The sequence below is a fragment of the Schistocerca americana genome, chromosome 1 (assembly GCF_021461395.2).
Source record: "Schistocerca americana isolate TAMUIC-IGC-003095 chromosome 1, iqSchAmer2.1, whole genome shotgun sequence".
NCBI classification, from domain to species: domain Eukaryota; kingdom Metazoa; phylum Arthropoda; class Insecta; order Orthoptera; family Acrididae; genus Schistocerca; species Schistocerca americana.
In genome coordinates, this window is record NC_060119.1 from 648,735,268 (window position 1) to 648,759,590 (window position 24,323).

The window sequence follows — 24,323 nt, forward strand, 5'->3', positions numbered from 1 at the left end:
CCTCTCTCTCTACCCCCTCTCTCTCTACCCCCCTCTCTCTGACCCCCCTCTCTCTGACCCCCCTCTCTCTGACCCCCCTCTCTCTGACCCCCCTCTCCCTGCCCCCCCTCTCCCTGCCCCCCTCTCCCTGCCCCCCTCTCCCTGCCGCCCCCTCTCTCTCCCTGCCGCCCCCTCTCTCTCTCTGCCCCCATCTCTCTCTCTCTGCGCCCCCCTCTCTCTCTCTCTCTCTCTCTCTGTGCCCCCCTCTCTCTCTCTGTGCCCCCCCTCTCTCTCTCTGCGCCCCCCCCCTCTCTCTCTCTATCTCTCTCTGCGCCCCCCCCCCCCTCTCTCTCTCTCTCTCTCTCTCTCTCTCTCTCTCTCTCTCTCTCTCTCTCTCTCTCTCTCTCTCTGCGCCCCCCTCTCTCTCTCTCTGCGCCCCCCCCTCTCTCTCTCTCTCTCTGTGCCCCCCCCTCTCTCTCTCTCTCTCTCTTCTGTGCCCCCCCTCTCTCTCTCTGTCTCTCTGTGCCCCCCCTCTCTCTCTCTGTCTCTCTGTGCCCCCCCCCCTCTCTCTCTCTCTCTCTCTGTGCCCCCCCCCCTCCTCTCTCTCTCTCTCTGCGCCTCCCCTCTCTCTCTCTCTGCGCCCCCCCCTCTCTCTCTCTTCGCCCCCCCTCTCTCTCTTCGCCCCCTCTCTCTCTTCGCCCCCCCTCTCTCTCTCTTCGCCCCCCTCTCTCTCTCTTCGCCCCCCCTCTCTCTCTTCGCCCCCCCTCTCTCTCTTCGCCCCCCCTCTCTCTCTTCGCCCCCCCTCTCTCTCTTCGCGCCCCCCCTCTCTCTCTTCGCGCCCCACCTCTCTCTCTTCGCGCCCCCCCTCTCTCTCTCTTCGCGCCCCCCCTCTCTCTCTCTTCGCGCCCCCCCCCTCTCTCTCTTCGCGCCCCCCCTCTCTCTCTTCGCGCCCCCCCTCTCTCTCTTCGCGCCCCCCTCTCTCTCTTCGCGCTCCCCCCTCTCTCTCTTTGCGCCCCCCTCTCTCTCTTCGCGCCCCCCCCTCTCTCTCTTCGCGCCCCCCCTCTCTCTCTTCGCGCCCCCCCTCTCTCTCTTCGCGCCCCCCCTCTCTCTCTTCGCGCCCCCCCCTCTCTCTCTTCGCGCCCCCCTCTCTCTCTCTCGCGCCCCCTCTCTCTCTCTTCGCGCCCCCCTCTCTCTCTCTCTTCGCGCCCCCCTCTCTCTCTCTTCGCGCCCCCCTCTCTCTCTCTTCGCGCCCCCTCTCTCTCTCTTCGCGGCCCCCTCTCTCACTCTCTTGCGCCCCCCTCTCTCGCTCTCTCTGCGCCCCCCTCTCTCTCTCTCTGCGCCCCCCCTCTCTCTCTCTGCGCCCCCCTCTCTCTCTCTCTGCGCCCCCCCTCTCTCTCTCTGCGCCCCCCTCTCTCTCTCTGCGCCCCCCCTCTCTCTCTCTGCGCCCCCCTCTCTCTCTCTGCCGCCTCCTCTCTCTCTCTGCGCCCCCCCTCTCTCTCTCCTGCCCCCCTCTCTCTCTCTGCCCCCTCTCTCTCTCTGCCCCCCCCCCCCCTCTCTCTCTCTCTCTCTCTCTCTCTCTCTCTCTCTGCCCCCTCCCCTCTCTCTCTCTCTCTCTCTCTCTGCCCCCCCCTCTCTCTCTCTCTCTCTCTCTCTCTCTGGGCCCCTCCCTCTCTCTCTCTCTCTCTCTCTCTCTCTCTCTCTCTCTCTCTCTCTCTCTCTCTCTCTCTGGGCCCCTCCCTCTCTCTCTCTCTCCTCTCTCTCTCTCTCTCTCTCTCTCTCTCTGCACCCCCTCCCCCCCTGTGGTCTTTGCCTCCCCCCCCCCCTCCCGCGCTACCCCTCTCACTTCGCTTTTCGCAGCCAGTAAGTGAGCCATGAGAATTGTATTTTCACAGGACATTCCATAATTATTATGCCACGGAAATCGTGAGCTCAACGAGATTCTTCTGGGATTCAATTATCAAGGAATATTTGGTGGAAGATCTTACTAATTGTTATGGTGGCTTTCAACGGGATAAGGTGTGGGACTGGGTGAATTCTTTAATGTCTTCAGAAAGAAACTATTTTATGAATAATTACACATCGAGCAGCAGTTAATTTTACATCTGAATTTTAACTTTGTGATCCGCAATCTGACAGTGCGCATATGGTACTCGATTATACATGCACCTGCTCATCGTAGGGGGTAGATTAATATTCGGAGAGGGTGAGAACCTCGGTAGAGATCACTCACGTAGCGACTGCCTTTGCACATGTGTTTCCACACCAGTTTCTGAATGGCTGAATGGTGGTTAGCGAAAATATTGTGCCAAGAAGTTGTCATCATCCAGTTGCAATCCCAGAACTTCATGAAATGCTCATTACGACTGAAAATTTTTAAGACTAATGTTATGTCATTGTTTTTAAATGTCTCTACAGTGATGACATATTTTTAAAATGGTAAATTGTACCCAACATTTTATTCATAGAATTCTTCAGTGGGTACTTAACAGGTTAGCATTGACTTACCACTGCTTACTTGCTGGAACAATAAACAAAACATTACTGTGAAATCCTCAAAAATCCAAACTGAAAAGGTCTGAATGGTTTGTTTTTATACTAAGATTTAGATTAACAAGTTTTGCAGTAATAAAGTATAACAGCCTAAGAGATTAATATATGATTCAGTACAATATAAAATTAATTTTAACTAGCACGTAAAAAATGTTAAGGACGGTTTGTAACACTATACCATCATCCTGTCATGTAAATTCATATAAATTATGGTGAGGGACACAACAATGTTTATTTGCTTAAATAAATATTCACATTTACATGATTAGCAACAACCTATGAAGCGCGGTCGCTTATGCAGAAATCCCAATGAAGTTGCCATTAAAAAGAATATTAGAGCTGCCATCTCTCAGCTTATTGTGGAACTATGAACTAATATTATCCTTTTCACTGCACATTTTGTCCACACACACACACACACACACACACACACACACACACACACACACACACACACTCTGTGGCAATCTATCATTATTATTGAGATAAAATTAAGATGAAAAATGTAGTATTGTTGTGTTAAATTGTTTATATCTTTAATGTTTATAGATAAATACTTATTTTCAAAAAGGTACTTCATTAGGAGAAAAAATACACATTATTAGATTAGTAAAACTTCAGAGAGTAGCACACTTTGAAACAAAAGTTCAAACATAAAAGTGCATAAAATTTTACACAAATATATCTAGTATAAGTTTGTCATGTTTTGCACAAGCAATATGCCTTCTTCTTTGATATTCCTAGGTTTAGCGAGATAAAGAGGCACTCTAATCGGTGTAAGTGATTATCACCATCAGCCAATCTTCTTCCACAATGGCCCTCCGTTCGTGGTCGGTAGTGAATCTCTAGAAACTCCTTGATGAGTTTCTTCTGAAAATCGTATATATCATTGCCTTTCTTTGATTTTTAGTGATGCAATTTGCAATAAAAGGTGGATTACACTTTGTACACCTTGATAAAAGAGTGTTCTTTTTCTAACATGTTTTTGCAGCATGTTGTTGATCATTTGCTAATATCATAAATCATACACAACTGACTATACCACTGTATAGTAAGTAACTAAAGACAGATGTACATATTTCGTCCTACTGTGACACAAATATTAGCCCTTGCAATCAAACATTGTATTGTCTGAATGTATGTCTAAAGATAAAAATTATATTAGAGTGAAGTATGAGCATGGTGCCTCAGATGTCATTAAAATTGACTGGGTGACCATTTATTGAGATAATTGTGTGAACAATGCTATTGTTGACTGAAAATAAAACTAGCCGTGTGCCATAGCTTGTATAGTTAATTTGTTACTAGGCATTTCCCTGTCAGTTCTGTATGCCTGTTTTTTTGGGATTTATACATTCATTTACAATGGAGTATCTTCTGCTTATTTGTATATGGCACATTTCTTCAACGTTTTCCCAGTTTTTGTTAGGAGCTGTATAACCCTCACAAGGTCAATGGTTATCTTTTTTCTCAATCCACAAATACTGTAGTGATAGCGTAATTTTAATTTTTTAGTTCATTTTGTTTTGAAAGCAAAATGTTTACAAATGCAGGATGTCATAAAAAATTATATCACATACAGATATTGCATATTGAAGATTCTTGTTACAAAGTAAACTAGAAAACATAAAAATACCCAAGAAACTGAGACCATATTCATAAGCAGAATGATAATCTGTTAGTGTGCAGTCTCTGTTATGAAATAAAAAGTTTGTTGTACTTTATATACTAAGATTGTCAGATGTAAGGCAACTGTGTGTATTTATGGATAGTTCTGTGATTGACATTGTGGAGGGCATAAATTATGAGGTGAGAGTTGTGGTAAAAAGCATACTGTCACATAAAAGCAGAAAATTATGTGGAGGGTGGTGGTGAATAGGAACTTAGCGAAGCACAATGAAATACTAGGTTCTGTCTCCATAAATTTACCAACTAGTAAAGCAAGAATCGTATTGATTTGATGGTGTTTAAGATTGTATGGGAATACAGTTTTGATTAAAAGAAACACTTGAAACAGCTATGGTTTCATGCTCATTTAGTGACAATAATCATCTTTATATTCTTATTATATCCATTCTGTGACATGATATGATACATCTGAAATCACTGTTACACTGCCTTTGCTAATTGATACGGTGACAGTGATTGCATTGTTTTATGGTATTAAAAAAATATTCAATACAAAATAACTGGTACAATATATGTGAATTATGAATTAATACGGTTTTTTTAAAATAATAGGTAGTTTTTACCAAGCATTATTGTACAAGTAGAGGTGTAAACGTAAATGTAGTAATGATTTAGTTATTTTTAATGTTTTCTAGAAATCATTTTACAACAGTATAAAAACATTCGAATTTTACCATTTCCTCTCCATTTGTTATTTGTTGAACCGCTTTTTAATGTGTTTGCATTCATCCAAATCATAAATTGTGTTAGCATTCTTCCAAATCATAAATTGTGTTAGCATTTTTTCATCAGTGCATTAACATACAGAATGTTTTTGTCTGTTTTGTGGTTATAAGAAATCTCAGTTTATGGTGTAAAACTTTGCAGGGTTTTCTGACTGACAGTGGTAATGTAAACCTTGATCGGGTGCAGCTGATCATGTCTGATCTTGGAGAAGTAGAAGATGAAATTTTCAAGAGCAGACAGGAAAAAGAAGTTCGATTTAAAGAACGAAACAAGGCACAAAGGAAGAGGCAGAAACTACTTAGAGATTTTAAACCAGCATGGACACCTGTTGGACAGTATGCACCCACAGTAAGGCTAATTTCTTTTCTGTATGTGTTGCTCTTTTATTAGGAAGTTCCAACTTGTATATACTTAATTGATGGGACTTGAATTCCAAGGAGATGGACTAGCTAGACAGTTCTGACCTGAAGAAGGAGGAAAAAGTCCTAAAAGCTAAGATTGCAAAATTCTATTTTAAGTGTTTATAACGACAGTCCATTGAATTGGACCTCCTGAAAGTAAGTACAGGGCCTCTGGTCTCCTTGTCTTAATTAGTTTTCTGAAATAAATTGTCCAATAGATGTGACATTTATGTTAATAGCAATGTAATAAGTTTGATTTTTTGGTAAAATAGCAAACAGATGTTATTCCTGTATCTTTTCATGTAATCTGCGGTACTGTGTTGTATTTCAGTATATGTATCTGTATAAATCTGAAAGTATTTTGGAATATTGAACTGCACAGAACTGCCACATATAACAACATTGACATAAATGTAACAATTACCCCTAAGTGTTCCTCCTTTTCCTTCATTCAGGAGCTATTTTCTTTCTCCCTGGAGACTAAAAAGTTCCACGAGATTTAGACAACATCAGCAGAGTATTTAAAACTGGCAGTGTAATTTAATGATCTGTCTGCATCTTTGAAAATACTCGATAAGTTATAGTAAAATATATTATTTAGGCTAAAAAGAATAATGTCACTCAGCAATACACATAATGCGACCCATTATTAAATAATTAGCTTTAGAGTGATCCTTTACCCACATAAATTAATAGTGTCATAGGCAGTTAAATTTAAATTTTTTGCTGAATCTTTGAATAAGCATTCTTACTAGATTTATCTTTAATTTTACCACAATGGCTCCAGGGCAGTTAAATCTTTGCGTAGTAGTGTTGTGAGAGTGCGTGTATGGTGTGATGTTATTCTGCATCTGTGTTTATCTACTGGGGGAAATAGGCATTGAAACTTAGATTGAAGAGCTTATATTTCCACAGTGGTGGTCTCAAGTTTTAATGCATCCTGTTATCAAAATGTTGTAATATTGTCCAGATAGATGGCAGCATAAATGTCATAGATGATTTGTACATGAAGATAAGGTGTTTTGTTTCAAAGTGTGTCAAGCGATTCAATAATATCCCGTACATGCAACAAACAAGCACCAAAGTTCTTGAACACAAAATATGGAAAAGTAAAAAGGGTTTCTCAGTTTAAATACTTGGGGGAAATCATACAAGAAAACAGCCTGGGAAAATCTGCAAACGAAGTTCGCTGTCAAAAAATGGCAACTGCATTCAGATTAACCCAAAATATTTATAATAAAAAATCACTTTCTAAATTCAGTAAACTTAGGCGTTAGAGCAAAGTAATCAAACTTGAATGTCTTTATGGAGCAGAAACTTTAATTTTAAATAGAAAGAGTGGTATTGGAGAAATTCAAAAGAAAGAAAGAAAGAAGGATAATTAGGAAAACATTAAGCCCCAAAATTACTGATGGAGGAACTTACAGGTTGAGAAGTAATAAGGAAATAGAAGAATACACAGACGTACATGGTGACATGAGAAAACAAAGACTTAAATTTTAAGGGCGCATTAAAAGAATGGCACCCTCTAGGTTGACAAAACAAATAGTAGAATTCTATGAAAACAGAAGTAAGGCCAAAACCGAGCCTATTGAATGGATCACTGTGATTAAGGAGGATCTTAAAGTAGCTGGTATAACTCAGTCAGATGTTACAGATAGAAAAACATTCAGATAAAAAATATTTGATTGGAAAATTGGTCAGAGGGAAATTAGAAAACAGACTGGAACACTGTGGTCTGATGAGAAAAAGGAGACTTCATTCTGAAAGGATGAAACAAATTTGGACGCAAAGGAAGGCCAGCCACAAGAGCGACATTGATTGATTGTACCTTGCGTAGTCTTATTGGGCCATATGTGAATAATAATAATAATAATTAATAATAATAATGATAACATCTCATCAGTATGCTCCTGTCTGAAGTACTTTTCCCTGTAAAACTTTCATTAACTGCAACTTCACATAAAACTTTGACGAGAACTGCAAAAAATATTTCTCATTTAAAGTGGCCTTTCCTGCATAAAACGTTCTGTATTCCACTGGTGGAAACCTGGGTCTGTAACTTATTAGGCAGATGCCCTGAACACTAAGCCATGTGTACACAGTGATTATTGCAGCTGCACAGAGTACCCTCCTGTCAGACCCAAATTCTCAGTTTACTCATATGGTACTAATGTAGTGCCCCTTGTCCATTATCTTTATTACTCAAAGCATTTAGCCAATTCCCATAAGAATTTGTGTATTGTGTGTGTGTGTGTGTGTGTGTGTGTGTGTGTGTGTGTGTGTGTGTGTGTGTGTGTGTGTTTTCTATCTCCGATGAAGGCCTTGTTGGCTGAATCCTCATTTCCTGACAGGCTTTGTTGTGCCTATCTGTGACTCAGCATCTCCGCTGTATGGAGAGTAGCAACTGTTCTTTTGTGTCTGTTCTGTCAGAAGTATCCTGAGTTGAACTTTTACATGAATTGGCAAAATGCCACAAGTAATGAGGATAATGGGCATGGGACTTACGTTAGTGTTGTGTGGATGAGTTGAGAATTTGGGTCTGACGGGAGGTGTGCTAGGGTAATCCGTGCAACTACAATTACCACTGCGTTCGGATGGCTTAGTGGTCAGAGAATTTGGCGAGCAAGCAGGAGACCTGGGTTCGAATTCCAGTCTGTCACAAATTATCAGCTTTCCCCATTGATCTCAATCAGTGCTGCCTCACTGCCAATGTCTGTAATTCCTTGGTGTCTTGTTTCATAATGGCTACTGTATTGAAATGGTGTCTGTTCTTTCGGACATGTCCAGACAGTATATAGTAAGAAAGCTCTTTCTGTAGCCAAGAAATTGGAAATGATAGGAAACTGTGATGAAAGCAATATACTTTCAGAAAAGGATTTGTGCAGTCTCTTGGGGTACTATGTCTAACTTTGCACCACATAGTTGGCAAATGGAAAGAACTCGAAAAAATTGCTAGAGAAGGGCAACAAATTACCAGAATGTGAAGACTGGGGCATGTGATGAGTTGTAAGATGTTTTACTGTAGTGGCTATACCAAGCTAGGGATGTGTCAGACCTTCTAAGTGGATCAATAATTCAAGCATAGGTTCTAGAAATTTGGAAGGAAGATGAAAATGGAAAATGTTACTGTGGCCATGGGTTGGCTTGATAGTTTAAGGGATGTGCAGAAAATGGTTGCCAAACAATTGGAGTGGCCGAAACCATGAATGGAGAAAATGGTTCTGCCTCGAATGTTGATGGTTAAATACGAAAAGTGTGATAGATTTAATGCATAAAAAATTTTGACTGTTTTCCGAACTCTTGCCGAAAAAGTCCTAAGTTGTACTGGGTGATGGTCCTCACTCGCATCAATGTTGCAGAGAAATGGAAGTTGCTCATCATTGGTAAAGCCGCATATCACTGTTGCTTTAGAAATGTTTGTAAACTGCAATGTTTGGTGACTAAGCTGGATGGCAACCTGCATGATTGTGCTTCTTACAGATAAATGTGCTGCCAACTTGAAAAATGTTTTGCTGCAAAATATTGGACTTGCTTCCCTTCCTTCACTACAACCATTTATCAAAGACTTACAAAAAAATAAGAAAACAGTCCCACTGAGAGTGCCTTATTCGACATTATCTACCACACAATATACCAGACTCTGCAAAGCAATTCATTATCGTGGATGCGCACAGTTTTATTTCAGTTGTGTGGAACACAGTGGAACCTCAAGTTGTCAGAAACAGTTTCCAGAAAGCCAGAATTTTTGGGATGAGTTTATCAATCTCTTGAAATTAATGGGGAAATGCTTTTGTAGTCTACGCGATTGACAGGATTAAATTTCTTGTAGACATGTGGAGGGGCAAATGTCAATGTTGACATTCCTGAACATGAATAATTTTAGCCGATCTATGATAAAGTCATTGATGTACACTTTTAAGACTATCAGTTGATTGTAATATTAAGACATCTCAGATGCTGGATGTACAGGAGATAATCAAAAGTTGAAGCAGGGTTGGAATACCAATTATATGTTGTCCCTTTAAATCACAGAGTTCAGAAGACAATCTGATTTGCAGATACTTCGTTGCAGGAAATGGTGACTCACATGTTTTCACTGTTAGTTTGAATGTCAGCAGCCTAAAGGAACCTGTTTTATGACTCTTTGAAACTTAGTAATTATCTATGCTACAAACAGCTTCTGTGGTACAGTTTTTTAAATTGTTTTTATCTGAATAGAATAGAATAGAATATTTTTATTAGCCTTTCAGTATTTTTCATACAATTGGCTTCGTCAAAGTTTACAGAGGGTTTTAGTTTCAGTACGATATTCAAATAGTTACAGAAAGGGGAGAAAAGGAACTAAAGACCTTTTCTTCAGCATTATGTAAAACAATGTTTTATACAGTAATTAAATACACGCATAAGAAAAGAATCACAGTAAATAACTAGCTTATATAATATCAAAACATTTTCTTCATAACTTAGGTAAAACTTATATTTTGATGATTAGTTTCTAAGAATACTTCAGTTGTATAGAATTCGTTGTTTTTTAGCCAGGTTTGCAATGTATTCTTATATTTATTTAGTGGTACTGTACGAGCTGAGCATGGTAACTTATTGAAAAATTTTATGCTTAAGTACTTATAGTTATTATGGACTACAGCAAGTCTTGTGGAAGGCAAGTCCATGAGGTGACTGTTTCTTGTACTGTGTGCATGCACATCACATCTGGTGTTCAGTTTTTTCAGATCTTCTCTGGCATATATTAAACAGTTATATATGTACATGCTTGGCACTGTCATTACGCCAAGAGATTTAAAATAATTTCTGCAGGACTCTCTGGGTGCTAACCCTTCCATGCACCTGATTGCTTTCTTCTGCCATCTGAAAATACATTCAGCCCCTGGGGAGTTACCCCAAAGCAATATACCATATTGCAATTGGGAATGAAAAAAAGCATAGTATGAGTGGAGTAGCAATTGTTTGCTCACACTGTTTCTTAATTTATACAATAAGAAAAGTACTCGTGCTAGTTTACTACATAGATAATTGGTGTGTCCTTCCCATGAGAGCTTTTGGTCTATGATTAGTCCAAGTAATTTCACTGTTTTGTTTTCATTTTTAGTTACTTTGAGATTAAATATTATTTCTTCTGTTTTTGTTTGAGTTATGCACAGCTGGTTAGCCTGACACCAGTAATTAGCCATTTGCATCATTTCTCGATTTTTGTCCAGTAGACTCTGTAAGTTCTCTCCTGTACTCTCGTCAGCATATAGTATGTTCTTACACGGTATGTAATTCGAGAAGTCATTAACATAGACAATGAACAGAAAAGGTCCAAGAACAGAGCCTTGGGGTATTCCTCTTTCTATAGGGAGTATTTCTGACCTCTGCTTATTTGCATATACAAGTTGTAACCTATTGCTTATATAAGATTTGAATAGACAGAGTGTATCATCTTCAATGCCATAGTATTTTAACTTTTTGATGAATATGTCATGAGTCACCGAGTCAAATGCTTTACTTAGGTCAATAAGTGTTCCAGACATTGATACCCTTTTTTCATACCATTCATAAACATTGCTCACCAAAGCTTCTACTGCTTTTACAGTGGATGGGTGTGACCTGAAGCCAAACTGTTGTTCATTTAAAATTTTGTTGGTTTCAAAATACCTGTATATCTGCTTATGCACACAATTTTCTACTAACTTGGATATGATTGGTACTATTGAAATGGGTCTGTAGTTATTTGGGAGCTTTCTTTCGCCTTTTTTATACACAGGCAATGTAACTGTGAGCTTAAGACAGTCGGGAAATATTCCTTCATCAAGTACTCTGTTTGATAGTGAGAGAAGTGGCATTTTAATTTCTTTTGCTATACATTTTATGATGAGATTACTGAGTCCATAATAGTCTTCTGTTTTGGAATTACTTAATTTGTTTATTGACTTATGAATATCATTTAAAGTGATTCGGGTCCAAGTGAACTTCTCACTTCTTGTCTGTTTTGCCCAAGTGAGCAATGCTTCTGCATCAGAGGGAGAATTGATGGGTGGGGTGGTGACGCTATTTACAAAATATTCATTGAGAATATTGCAGTCAATAGGGATACTCCTTTCTTTATGGGTATTATTAATTTCCATTTTAATGACAGTTCAGGCAGCTTTACATTTATTTTTAGAATTTAAAATATATTTGTCATTTGCACAGCATTTAGCATTTTTTATTTCTAATCTGTAAAGGTTTCTCATTTTAGTGTAATTTTCCTTGTCCCTATCACTGTTATGAGATTTGTCTTTCATAATCATCAGTAGTATTCTGAGTTTGTTAAGTTGTGGGGTGTACCACTTGTTAGTATTTTATTGCTTATGAGTAATATTACTCTGGTACCTTTTGGTTACCAAGGGGCATGTAACTTCTACTATATGCTTGATCTCTGTCAGGAAAATGGAAAAACATTTATTAATCATTTTCTTGTTATCCATTACATCAGTCCAATCCATTTCTTTTAACTCTATCATTTTGTTTACATTGGATTCACCTAGAATTCTATATGTCACTTTTCTCTCTAAGCTGACTTTTCTATTTGAAGCCATAGACCTGCATGATCTGATATTCCTAATTATATTACATCATATTGTATAGAGTCTCTTTGTACATTGCTAATATTGTTATCAAGGTATACGTTCAGTCAGTTTAATGACTTCAGAGTGTTAATCATATGACTTAAATTTTTTCTCTTTGCCCTTATATCTATGTTAATATCACCTACAATTACAATTCTATGCTGTTTATATTTTGACAACAGCAATATTAAAGTATTAATTTTTTCTATAAATACTATCTCATCAGAGCCTGGGATTCGATAAATTGAGACAATTACAGTTTTCTGATCGTGCATTACCACACCAGCTACTTCTATTGTAGCTTCACGGCATATTCTACTAAGGTCTATAACTGAGTAATGCAATTCAAGGTTACTTTTGACATATATTGAGACCCCACCATGTGTAATACTTTTTCTGCAGTAGCTTGTAACTAACGAATATCCAAGAGGAACACACAAGTCTATTTCAGTGTCTTTCATCCAGTGTTCATTGATGCATAGAACACTGCAGTTGATTTTATCGAGCCAGTATTGCAATTCATTGATTTTACACCTAAGAGATTGTACATTTATATGAAGGAGGAGGAAACTGTCACTGCTATATAATGGTATTCTACTTTCACAGAACCTTCTGTATTCATTTATTTTTGCTACATGATCTAGGGTTGCACGATTATCTGAATGAATTAGACTGCTGCAGTTTCCACTTACTTCATCTGTAATGTCGTTTTCTCTAAAAAAGGCGGTGTACAGTCATGCTCTGTGGGACTGTCTTTTAAGACAAGGCTGCTGCGTGCTCGTATTTCATTTACAACTTTATCTCCTGACACAAAAATGTTTTCCCATGGTAATTTAGATGCTCACCATGTTCAGTGTGCAAATTTCTTTCAAGTCTGCTAATATCCACTACATTGCATTTAGCATAAATGGAACATAGTTGTTGATTTTAATATTTGTTTTACAAATCTCTTTGTTAACACATGAATTATAGATAAAGTCATGTGTATGAGGTATCGTCACAACAATAGTGTTTTCCATCTTACTTACATCTAAAAAAATTTTCAAACCTGTTATACTCTTTTTGGCTTCATTATGTGCTACATCATTTGCAGAAACTGATGGCTCAAGAATCCCCCAGCACCTCAGTTCATAGGATGTTAGAAAAAGGCCTGTGTGGAAAGCAATTACTCCGTCGTGTTCGTACAGTCAATTTAATTTTGCAGAAAGCGGTTGTTAACAAGACATGGTCTTTATTTTGATTATTTCTGTGAGGTAGTGATGGTGGTGTGATTTGCATTATAAATTATTGACAATGCAACTACAAACACTGATGTATGACACCAGCTAAGGAAATACTGTTGATACTGGTAAAGCTTGCACAGTTGATGGTGATGGAAATATTGAAAGCCATTCTACATCTTCGAGAGTGTCGCGTTTGCAGTGTCTTGCATCAAAGCAATGAACACTTCATATGAACTGTTGTTAATACTGTACGTAAAAATTCCTGATGGTGTATGAGTATTTGTTGGAATAAGTTACTGAAGTCACTTTTCTGAAAGTGCCTGCATTTTCACAAAAAAATTGGAAAATATAAAAATATGGTAATAGTTACAAAAACTTATTTAGAGGAAGAGAGAGACAAAGGAAACCACTAATGCTACCCATCATATGAGCTCAGAATGTTTCGCTTAATTGGCTGCACATACAGAACCATCCCATTGACTTCATTCCTTTGTGGTAAAATATGCTGTTTATGTGACTCCTGTTGTTAACCTATGTAAGTGATCTTCTAATGATTTTAAAGGAGTTCTAAAACTTTAATGTTTATCTTTGTCACTAGGCTTATAATGAAGGTTCAAAGTCATCCTTACCAGATGCAGCTCAGATGATAATTGAAGACACCTAAAATTGATCCACAGCAAACACTTTCCCTTAATCTCAAAGAGACTTGTGTTGTGATAGTTTGAAAAAAGTTTTTTCCTAAGTAGCATCTCACTTTGTGTTGAGCTAAAGCAAGGTTCTTGGTTTATTTAGAGTATTTTTACTTTCCATTGTTTTATGGAATTATGTTCTCAGGCAATACGTCTAACAGAAAATAAAGTATTTGTTACACAAAAGTGATTGGCAAAAATATTATGTAAAGTAAATAGCCACTAGTCTTGCAGAAGCTTGTGTGAGGATCTTGGAATTCTTACTCACTTTCCAATACATTTACTCCTTAACCCTTGAGCAGGCACGCCTGTGTATAAAGTGTGCCAACCACAAATAAAAATGTTTTGCACTGTTCCATTGTTATTTCATAGTATGAACCCATATCTGTTCCTTTATTATCGTTTTAGCTAACACAGTGATAAATTGTGTTGTCATATGTCCAAGTAAGCAGCAGTAATATAAGATAAACAGTGAGTTAGGTGAGCAAAAACTTGAAATCCTTAGAAGAAATTGACCCAGATTATGAGCTAGCAGCACAAGCCCAGAATGAGGGAATTGTCTGCGAGATAATTAGTAATCAAATAAGCATTTGGTTGGAATTTGATGCACTGCACTGTTTGATTCCTCAAGTGGGTCACTGCAGTGGGGTAACACCTGTTTGTGGTAACAGAGTGATATAATGAAAGTTTACTTCATTATTGTTTGACTAAACTAAGATTAAACTGTGGTTATGCTCATACATTTTTACCTTGGTCTTACATATATACAAAGTACGCTGCATGCCCGCTTGTGTCAAGAAAAATGACATACCTACTCATGGGTTAACAGTTTTTTTGCTGTTAGTGAAAATAAATTTCTTTGGTTCCTGCAATCACAATACCTTATCCAAAAATGATAAACATGTAGAACTCCTTGTACATTGTTCAGAGAGGAATTACATACTCTTACGCAAATCTATTAAACTTTCAATTTACATAAAGCAATAACTGGGAATCCCTGACAATTAACAATAAAAGTATGTACTACCTCATTGGAGATTAATCTTCCAAATTATGTGATTGGCTAAATATGAGGAATTAAACATTCTATTAGCTACATGGTAGAGTGCTATTAATTGTAAATCTGCATGTCAAGTATTAGTGTACTGTAAGCAAAACTCATTGCTTCAAATGTAGGTATCTTTTTTTGAACATATTTTTATAGCAAAGTAAGTATTAAGTTACTGAAAGAAAATAAAGAGAACCTATTTAATATACAGTAACTGATAAAACTTTGGTTTTTTAAAAGTAGTAGCTTTTGTGATAATTTACATGGTTCCTGTTATCTGGCAGAAGGGGAAGTTGTATTGAATGTGAAGTCCTAATTTATTGATAATACAGTGTAAACATTAAGTTTCCAAGAGTTACTGCTTTATCTTATGGTAACATATTCAATAAAGTTATCCTTCCAACTTACTGTTATTGCATAATCCACTCTGCTGTTGTATTGGTGATATTTAGTTCACATTATCAATTTCATAATTGTGCAGTGACAGACTTGCTTGGGGCAGTCCAACACAACTGAAACGCGTCAAATGATCTTAAACATAACTACATCAAAAATCTGGTGTATGTGCTAGTTCTTGTGTATAGAGAGTAACAGAAGTTTTATATACCCACCACCCCCAACCAACATGTAGTTTGTTTTCATATGGTAGGCATGAAATTCTGTACAAATTGGGTGCAGCCAGAACATGCATATTTTATGCATACAGTAGCATTGACTCTCCTTGTGATTGCAGTTTGGATCACTTTATGCACTCCAATGTCTTGGTTGAGTTGGAGTGCCACAAACAGGTCTGAAGATGAAATGGTAGAATGTTGAAATTGATCATGTAAATTATAGACCCTCAGTAAAACAGGTGAATAGGTTACCAGTAACAGTAGACTAATGAAATATAGGTGCACACATCCATGAGACTAAAGCACAATGAAGTAAGATTATCCTGCTTTAATTTAATTCCTCTTGCGTATCTACCCAGCACAGTTTGGTACTAAAGTTTTAAATATATAATGCTGAACTATGTTCTAATTGATAACAACATATAAGATATTGTCACATTTGGATAGAAGTAAAAATCAAAACCGTTATGGCATCAAAGCAAAACTTAAAGGTATTGTACAGAGATCAAATATATAATGTACAAATAGTAAAATGAGAACAGGAATTTTTTAATAAAGAGTGGATAATTTCTAAGTACTTAATTTCGTAATTAAAACAGAGAGAATACAGAGGTAAAGAAACTATGGTGGAGGATATCAGAGGTAGTAAAGAGAGGTAGCAGTCGCCAAGAATCCTATGTTTAGAGAAATGTGTGAAGTAGATAGTGACAGGAGGAGTGGAAAATAGATCTGAACCTCAGCATTGATGGTACAGTGCAATTACTGAAGTTGTAGTGGTAGTCAGTCTACCTTTGGAGGAAAGCCTTTAAATGATAGAAGTAAACATAGAAATATGAAGATTATTGAAAGTTAGATATAGTTTTTATGCATTTCTGATGTTAATGTGTTCTTGCAACTAAAGAGAAATGTTACTTTGCTTTATTTACAAATGGAATTAATAGACAATTATATACAAGCAATGTACCAACTTCTCAAAAATCTCAGACAGAAATTTAAATTACATTTAAATCCATTGTGTAAGTCATTATTGTCTTGTTCACTGTACTTATTCTAAAGAAATAACTTTCAAAGTTTTTGCCACATCTTGAATGATAGCAAACTGTACAGTTAAAAAGCTTGTTCCTCATTTGTTTCTGCCAGATAGATAATGTTATAATGGATAATTTATTTGTAATGATTGCTTTAGAATGTCAATGGGGAAACTGTCAAATGATTACGCTAAATGCGTGACCACTTTATAAATTTTATGTAGCTATTGGGCTGTTCAGGGAAGTAGTTGTACCCGAGTTTTGAAGAAATTTACTTATGGTGTGACATTATCGTGTTGGAAGATAGTTCCATGAAAGTGCTGATGAAGGTATATTGTATCATGAACAATAACAATGTATATAGCTCCATGAAAGTGCTGGTGAAGGTATGTTGCATCATGAACAATAACAATTATTTTACATAAAGTTGAAGAGAATTGGGGCAAGGTATTTGTAGGTGAAACTTACATTCAGACTGTATTTGCAGTGATGACTAAGAACACCGAGTGCAGCTGCTGTACTCTTTATCAGTGAATCAGTGCAAAGGGAATCTCTGTGACTAGTGACATGGAGATGTGATGCTAACGGGGCCTGATCATCCACTTGCTGGTTCAACTCAAACTGAAGTGGTCAGAGTGTTTACTCAACTAGAACTGCTCTGGTGAACTACAGCAGTGTCAATTTCTTCTGTAAATGTTTGGAAATCTTTGGCTGCTTATAAATAACAATTTGAATGTCAGTTATTCCATGAATTTACAAGTTTACCAAATTTCTACATACTTCAACAATAACAATCTTAGGATTTCCTCTCAGTCCTTGTAGCTCCTCATTTGCAGTATTTTAAAATCTTTATTTAAAAAAATAGCTGACAGTCAGTCAGTCAGTCAGTCAGTCATATTCAGGACATATGCTCAGTTCTCTCTTGAAAGCCATTTCCTTTCCCATGAGTAACCTGCATCTCAGAGGGAGCGTCTAACATAGTTCTGCCACCTAACCCACAGAAAAACTTCTCCAATTTAATGTATCATTTATATCAAAGCACAAAAGTGCATTCATTAAGACCTGAAATGCCACAAGTTCCCATTCACGAATAATTTTTCAGACTATAAGTTGTCAAATAAAAAAAAAAATCAGTTTGAGGAAAGATAAACTTTAATATATTAATCCATAAACCACATCTACATGATGGATTATTTCTTCTTGGCCATAAGTGAAAGAAATCACTTAGTGTGAATGTTTCATCTGCATAACAAGCTTATCATGTCACTGTAGAAACGAAGTAACAATTTCAACATAACAGATACTGAAACATCACAACACTTTATAAACAATATACCTTCATTTAATAACATTTATAAACCTACACCTATTCTATGAACCAAATAATGTGGTCACTACCTCACTCTTCAACCAGCATAGAAGTCTTAACAGCCACCTTGGATGATGGAGAGTAGTGAGCCAGGATGAAGGAGAGGTTTCTAGCAAACTTGGCTGGAGGGAAAAAAATCTCATTTTGCTTTTCATGCCAAAGATCAAAACTCTTTTGTCGGTAGCTTTGAGAACTCAAAGCAATTCTGATATGTACTTCAAATGACAGTCTACCTCTGGTAACATTGTGTAAAATACTCTCGTTCAGTGTGCTCAGAAGTACTGGATTTGAGGATTGGTATTCTCCTTCCAACATCGTGCCACCAGCTTGAATGGAATTTTGGCTAGGCTAACTGGTCTCTTTTTGCAGAAAGATTTGATAGGCAACTTGGTAGATTCCTCCAACCTACCAGAACTACAATGCGTTTGTTGGTGTAGTAATAAGCTCTGTGGAAGACAGCATACCAAGGCACTTTACATGGGACTAAATTCCAGACTGGGATGAATATGATGAGGAATTGTATACCTGTAACCAGAATTTAAAAGACTAAAATCATAATCTGATGAGAACTCTCTAATTGCATTATTTTTACTGACAAAATTGCTGCCACCTTGAAATAAAAAATGAAAATGAGAAAATCTCGTAGTTTAAAATCTCGTAGTTTCAATAGTATCTACTCAGAGTTGTTGCTTAACTTAAAAAACAGGCAGTTAAGTGACACTCGAGATGTGTCACCAGTATAATGAGATCAGGAGCTACACGCTACGTCTTTGTGAGAATAAAAATAGTTGCCAGCCTTAAATCAGGTAGACTAAATAATATTACCTCGTCACTCAGCAAGGTGTATAAAGTGCTGAAGGTTGAAGGTTGTGATTTGTGATTGTATAATCTCCCTCATATTAAATAAAATCCGTGTCGAGTAATTCAATTTCTGGCGAAAATAACACTGACCACCTACATAGAGGGAGGCTTCCAGAAATAACTAAAAGCATCTGATGTGTTTATCGATCTGACTGTGGCATATCACACTCTCTGGAGGCAGGGCTTAAGCTGTAAGTTTCTTCATGTCATACCCTGTGCACAAAAAGTTTGCCTACCAAATTAGACCTTTCAAAGTCACCATATGTAATGAAAGGAGCAAACAAATGAAAATTAACAATGATCTCCCTCAAAGATCTGACATAGTAGTATTAGTTTTTTCGGTATATTGCTGACATACCTAAAGGAAAGTGTCCATAAAATTCACATACACTGATGAATGGGCAGTAGCTGTTCAACATAAAGGCATAGAAACAGGAGAGGCAGTATTGTTAAAGTATTTAAAAACGTTTCCTCAGTACTTTCACATTTTAAGGCTCCAGCCTGTTCCAACCAAAATTTATACGAGATACTGGTGAACTTACAGAACATTTCGAGAAAACTGTTCTTTTCTACAATGAAACACCCACATACCTTGGTATAGACCACCTTCTACAAAGCTCTGTAGTTCAGTATAGTTTTCCTCAACCTTTACTCAGTGTAATTCATCACCAAATCTGCTGTATTCTGCTGTGTGTCTCAATAGTGACCATGTTAAGATTGGAGTAGAGCTAAACTGCACCAAGTGGATAATATCTGGAACAACGTCTGTGCCCTTATATTGGATGCCAGTGCTCAGCCATGTTCAGCCATGCCAGTTGTGGTGAAACCATACTGTTGTAGAGGACACACTAAAATACAAAGGAATCCTTCATGAATTCAGAAAAAAACTGTCTGAAAATGTGGATACAGAAAGACTGTGTTCTAGAGGTGCCCGCTCCCCCCTGAAAAAACTAATAGATAGTTCTTACCCCCTTATTCTGTGTTTCATAGGAAAAATTTGGGTAGGAATTGTCTTGGAAGTACCAGTGGAGCCTTAGTTTTATTATTTAAAATTTTCAACATAATATCTATTAATTATTACCCTTATTTATTTATGGAAATGGTCTTGCAAGTCATACCCATGTGTGTTTATTTCTCTCTCTTTTCAGACCATTAGTGGGTTCCAGTTTCAGTACACTCTTTCTATTTTCCTTGTCCATGTGGTAGCCTTTGATTGTTGGCAAATGCCACTCTTAGCTACTCACTATCAGTGGCAACTTGTTATTGCCGTATTGGGTCATTAGTACCTCTGTGCTCCTATCTCTTTTACTACTGGGTACTCTAACGTTTTCCTGACGACTGGAGACTTTGTGGTACTGGGGTGAAAGACTCACATATCTCGCACGTGTGATTTACACCTTGTGTGCGGTTGATCTTCTTCTCAGGACAGATGGCTGCGTCAATCTTCACAATGCTTCTTCTACGAAGACTTCATGCTGGTTAGGGAAATATTACTGAACTACTTCTCTACCCTTGAAATGATTTCTTACTATCAGAATACTTTCATATCAACTCCACCATATTTCCTTTTGCACAATAAGACAATTACACAAGTTTCACATGCACTTTCAAGTCTCGTAAATCAACCTCGTCTGGAAAACATTAGTACTTAGCATATATTATTACAGTCTCTCTTGCTTTTAATAACCCTTGTCAAAACAGTTCTTGTTCCTAGCAAGTCAAACAATGAGTCTCTAGGTAAAACATATTTCATTTGTTCCCAACAGTCACTACTATTTCAGTGCCAAAGAGTAGCCCTTGATTACTCCTTGTACTGGACATATGGCTTCCAAGGTGCGTGCAGCCACCACTTGTCAGTGCCGACAACTGCCACAACTTCAGTCTTCTCGTAACACATACCCATGCTGCACATACATAAACTGATGTGCAGTAGACACATTTCCATCTCACTCTTGTACGTAAAATATTGGGTGTTCTAGACTGTGGAAAGCTGATGGTCAATAGAATTTGCGTCTAAATTCTTGAGGCACTACATATCCCTCTCCTTAGCTTGAACACTCGGAACACTTGATATTTTATACGTATTCAATATGTAAATTGACGTCATACTTAATGACAGTCGACGTCTCTTAAACATTTTATCCTTTTCCCTTAATCCTTTATTCTACTCCTTCCTTTGTTTGTACAGACTAGTACTATCCTATACAGCGTTCTGTAGTTTGGAGGAATGCTAGAGAAAATTTATGAGCCTGTTCTTTCCAACAGCCACAAATCTTAATAACACTAGAGCTATTAAGAATTCAAACTTACCAGGATAATTCCTACCAAATATGTAATTTCTATCACTATACTGTCCTTTTCCCCTTAGGCACAGTACTTATCGCTTATCTATGGGTTGATCCTATGGGTAACCTTTCTCCTGCCGTTCTGGTAGGTATGCCCCTTTCTTCTTCCTATATTCTATGGTGCAAGTCAATCCCCCTCTTGGTGTCCTGCCCACACAGTATAGGTCAGCCTCTCTTTGGTCTGCCTACCTGCTCTCTTTTTTTTTTTTTTTTTTTTTTTTTTTTTTTTTTTTTTTTTTTTTTTTTTTTCCCTCCGCTAAAAACTGGGTGTGCCGCCCCCCCCCCCCCCCCCCCCCCCCCCCCTATCCTTTGTGAGTAGGCCCCATGGTTCATCTCCCTAGTATACATCTTCATGTATACTATCACTAAATATTATCTGGTAAAATTAAAAATCTACTTCAATCTCCAATATTGCTCATTAATACTTCATTTCATATCCTAGAGTCGTCCTTTACTTTTCAACCTCTCTACCATACCTCTATATACCATTCGTTACTTACCATATGTACTTAGGTTATCAAAGGGTATATCATTTTTAATTAGGTTATCAGAGTGTCCCACTATTAAACAAGTTTTCAGGTCATTCTTATTTATATACATAAATACACTCCTGGAAATGGAAAAAAGAACACATTGACACCGGTGTGTCAGACCCACCATACTTGCTCCGGACACTGCGAGAGGGCTGTACAAGCAATGATCACACGCACGGCACAGCGGACACACCAGGAACCGCGGTGTTGGCCGTCGAATGGCGCTAGCTGCGCAGCATTTGTGCACCGCCGTCGTCAGTGTCAGCCAGTTTGCCGTGGCATACGGAGCTCCATCGCAGTCTTTAACACTGGTAACATGCCGCGACAGCGTGGACGTGAACCGTATGTGCAGTTGACGGACTTTGAGCGAGGGCGTATAGTGGGCATGCGGGAGGCCGGGTGGACGTACCGCCGAATAGCTCAACACGTGGGGCGTGAGGTCTCCACAGTACATCGATGTGGTCGCCAGTGGTCGGCGGAAGGTGCACGTGCCCATCGACCTGGGACCGGACCGGAGCGACGCACGGATGCACGCCAAGACCGTAGGATCCTACGCAGTGCCGTAGGGGACCGCACCGCCACTTCCCAGCAAATTAGGGACACTGTTGCTCCTAGGGTATCGGCGAGGACCATTCGCAAACCGTCTCCATGAAGCTGGGCTATGGTCCCGCACACCGTTAGGCCGTCTTCCGCTCACGCCCCAACATCGTGCAGCCCGCCTCCAGTGGTGTCGCGACAGGCGTGAATGGAGGGACGAATGGAGACGTGTCGTCTTCAGCGATGAGAGTCGCTTCGGCCTTGGTGCCAATGATGGTCGTATGCGTGTTTGGCGCCGTGCAGGTGAACGCCACAATCAGGACTGCATACGACCGAGGCACACAGGGCCAACGCCCGGCATCATGGTGTGGGGAGCGATCTCCTACACTGGCCGTACACCACTGGTGATCGTCGAGGGGACACTGAATAGTGCACGGTACATCCAAACTGTCATCGAACCCATCGTTCTACCATTCCTAGACCGGCAAGGGAACTTGGTGTTCCAACAGGACAATGCACGTCCGCATGTATCCCGTGCCACCCAACGTGCTCTAGAAGGTGTAAGTCAACTACCCTGGCCAGCAAGATCTCCGGATCTGTCCCCCATTGAGCATGTTTGGGACTGGATGAAGCGTCGTCTCACTCGGTCTGCACGTCCAGCACGAACGCTGGTCCAACTGAGACGCCAGGTGGAAATGGCATGGCAAGCCGTTCCACAGGACTACATCCAGCATCTCTACGATCGTCTCCATGGGAGAATAGCAGCCTGCATTGCTGCGAAGGGTGGATATACACTGTACTAGTGCCGACATTGTGCATGCTCTGTTGCCTGTGTCTATGTGCCTGTGGTTCTGACAGTGTGATCATGTGATGTATCTGACCCCAGGAATGTGTCAATAAAGTTTCCCCTTCCTGGGACAATGAATTCACGGTGTTCTTATTTCAATTTCCAGGAGTGTATTTTTAGGATTAGTCAGTGTAGAACCATCACCCATAATACCATGTGCTCATGCTTTACCATGTGCACGTACTTCTCCTTACAACACTTGATGGTTCTTACAAGCTCTCAAACTGTACTTTTCCTGTTTGTGTCTTTGTGTTTCTTTGTGTGTATGTGTATGGGTAGTCGTGTAGCCTGTTTCTTCAGCCTACTTATGTAAAATAATTTGAAGGTTATAGAAAATCATGGAAATTGAGGAGGACTTCAGCGATAGAAGTGTATGCATATGGAAAGAGGGAAAGATAGATAGGTACTCAAATGAGAAGTAAGAAAGAAAAAAGTATAGGTGGTTGCTAAGATCGAACAAGTGAAAGAAGATAGCCCCAAAGACAGGAAAACCGTTCCCACCCCTCTTCGCCAGTACTTGAGTGAGAAGCCGGAGGGGGTGTGATGTTAAACGTATCCTGCAGAATGGACATTCTCACCTTCACCTTTGAAGTCTCCAAAGAAAGATCTTAGCAACTCCTATGGAACCGCAAATGGTGAAGAATCAGTTACACTTGTCTGCGAGGGTTGTTTTAAAGGTGTAGTGTGTGCGTAGTGTTAGTCATGTTTGTACTTACACTACCCACCGCTTTCATAACTAATACAAACCCTCCCATCTACATCGCATATGTATGAGGACTGCTTACTCCCCCCCCCCCCCCCCCCCCACAACAAATCTTCTTAGTCGAGTTATCCTCTGCGTCTTACTCTATATGGTGCTTATTAACTCTTTCACCACTTTTTCCTTTTGGGCAGAATCTAATTCTGCATAACAGTTTCTTTGTCTTGTTATTCTCGGTTGCTATGGCAACTCAATATCTTCTTATCTCGATTTCTGTCACAAAATTCCTGCTTTCTTCGGGTCCTGTCACTTGGGTCGCCACCTTCTAACATTTTTCTGACGACTGGAGACTGTGTGGTACTGGAGTACAAGACTCACACATCTCTCTCGGGTGATTTACATATCTTCTTCTCCGAAGACTTAGTGTTAGGGAAAATATTACTGAACTACTTCTCTACCCTTGAAATGATTTCTTACTCTCAGAATACTTTCATATCAACTCCACTATATTTTCTTCTTCACAATAAGACAATTACCCAAGTTTCACATGTGCTTTCAAGTCTTGTAAATCAA

General features: G+C 39.1%; 1 protein-coding gene across 1 annotated transcript in view; it reads left to right on the plus strand.

Annotated features, from left to right (window-relative positions):
- Window positions 1-24,323, plus strand: part of LOC124608105 (5'-3' exoribonuclease 2 homolog) — a 419,776-nt gene that overhangs the window by 90,096 nt on the left and 305,357 nt on the right. Inside the window, exon 8 of the mRNA XM_047139960.1 lies at window positions 5,086-5,292. Within this exon, the coding sequence (XP_046995916.1) occupies window positions 5,086-5,292 (207 nt within the window). The remainder of the gene's footprint in view (window positions 1-5,085; window positions 5,293-24,323) is intronic.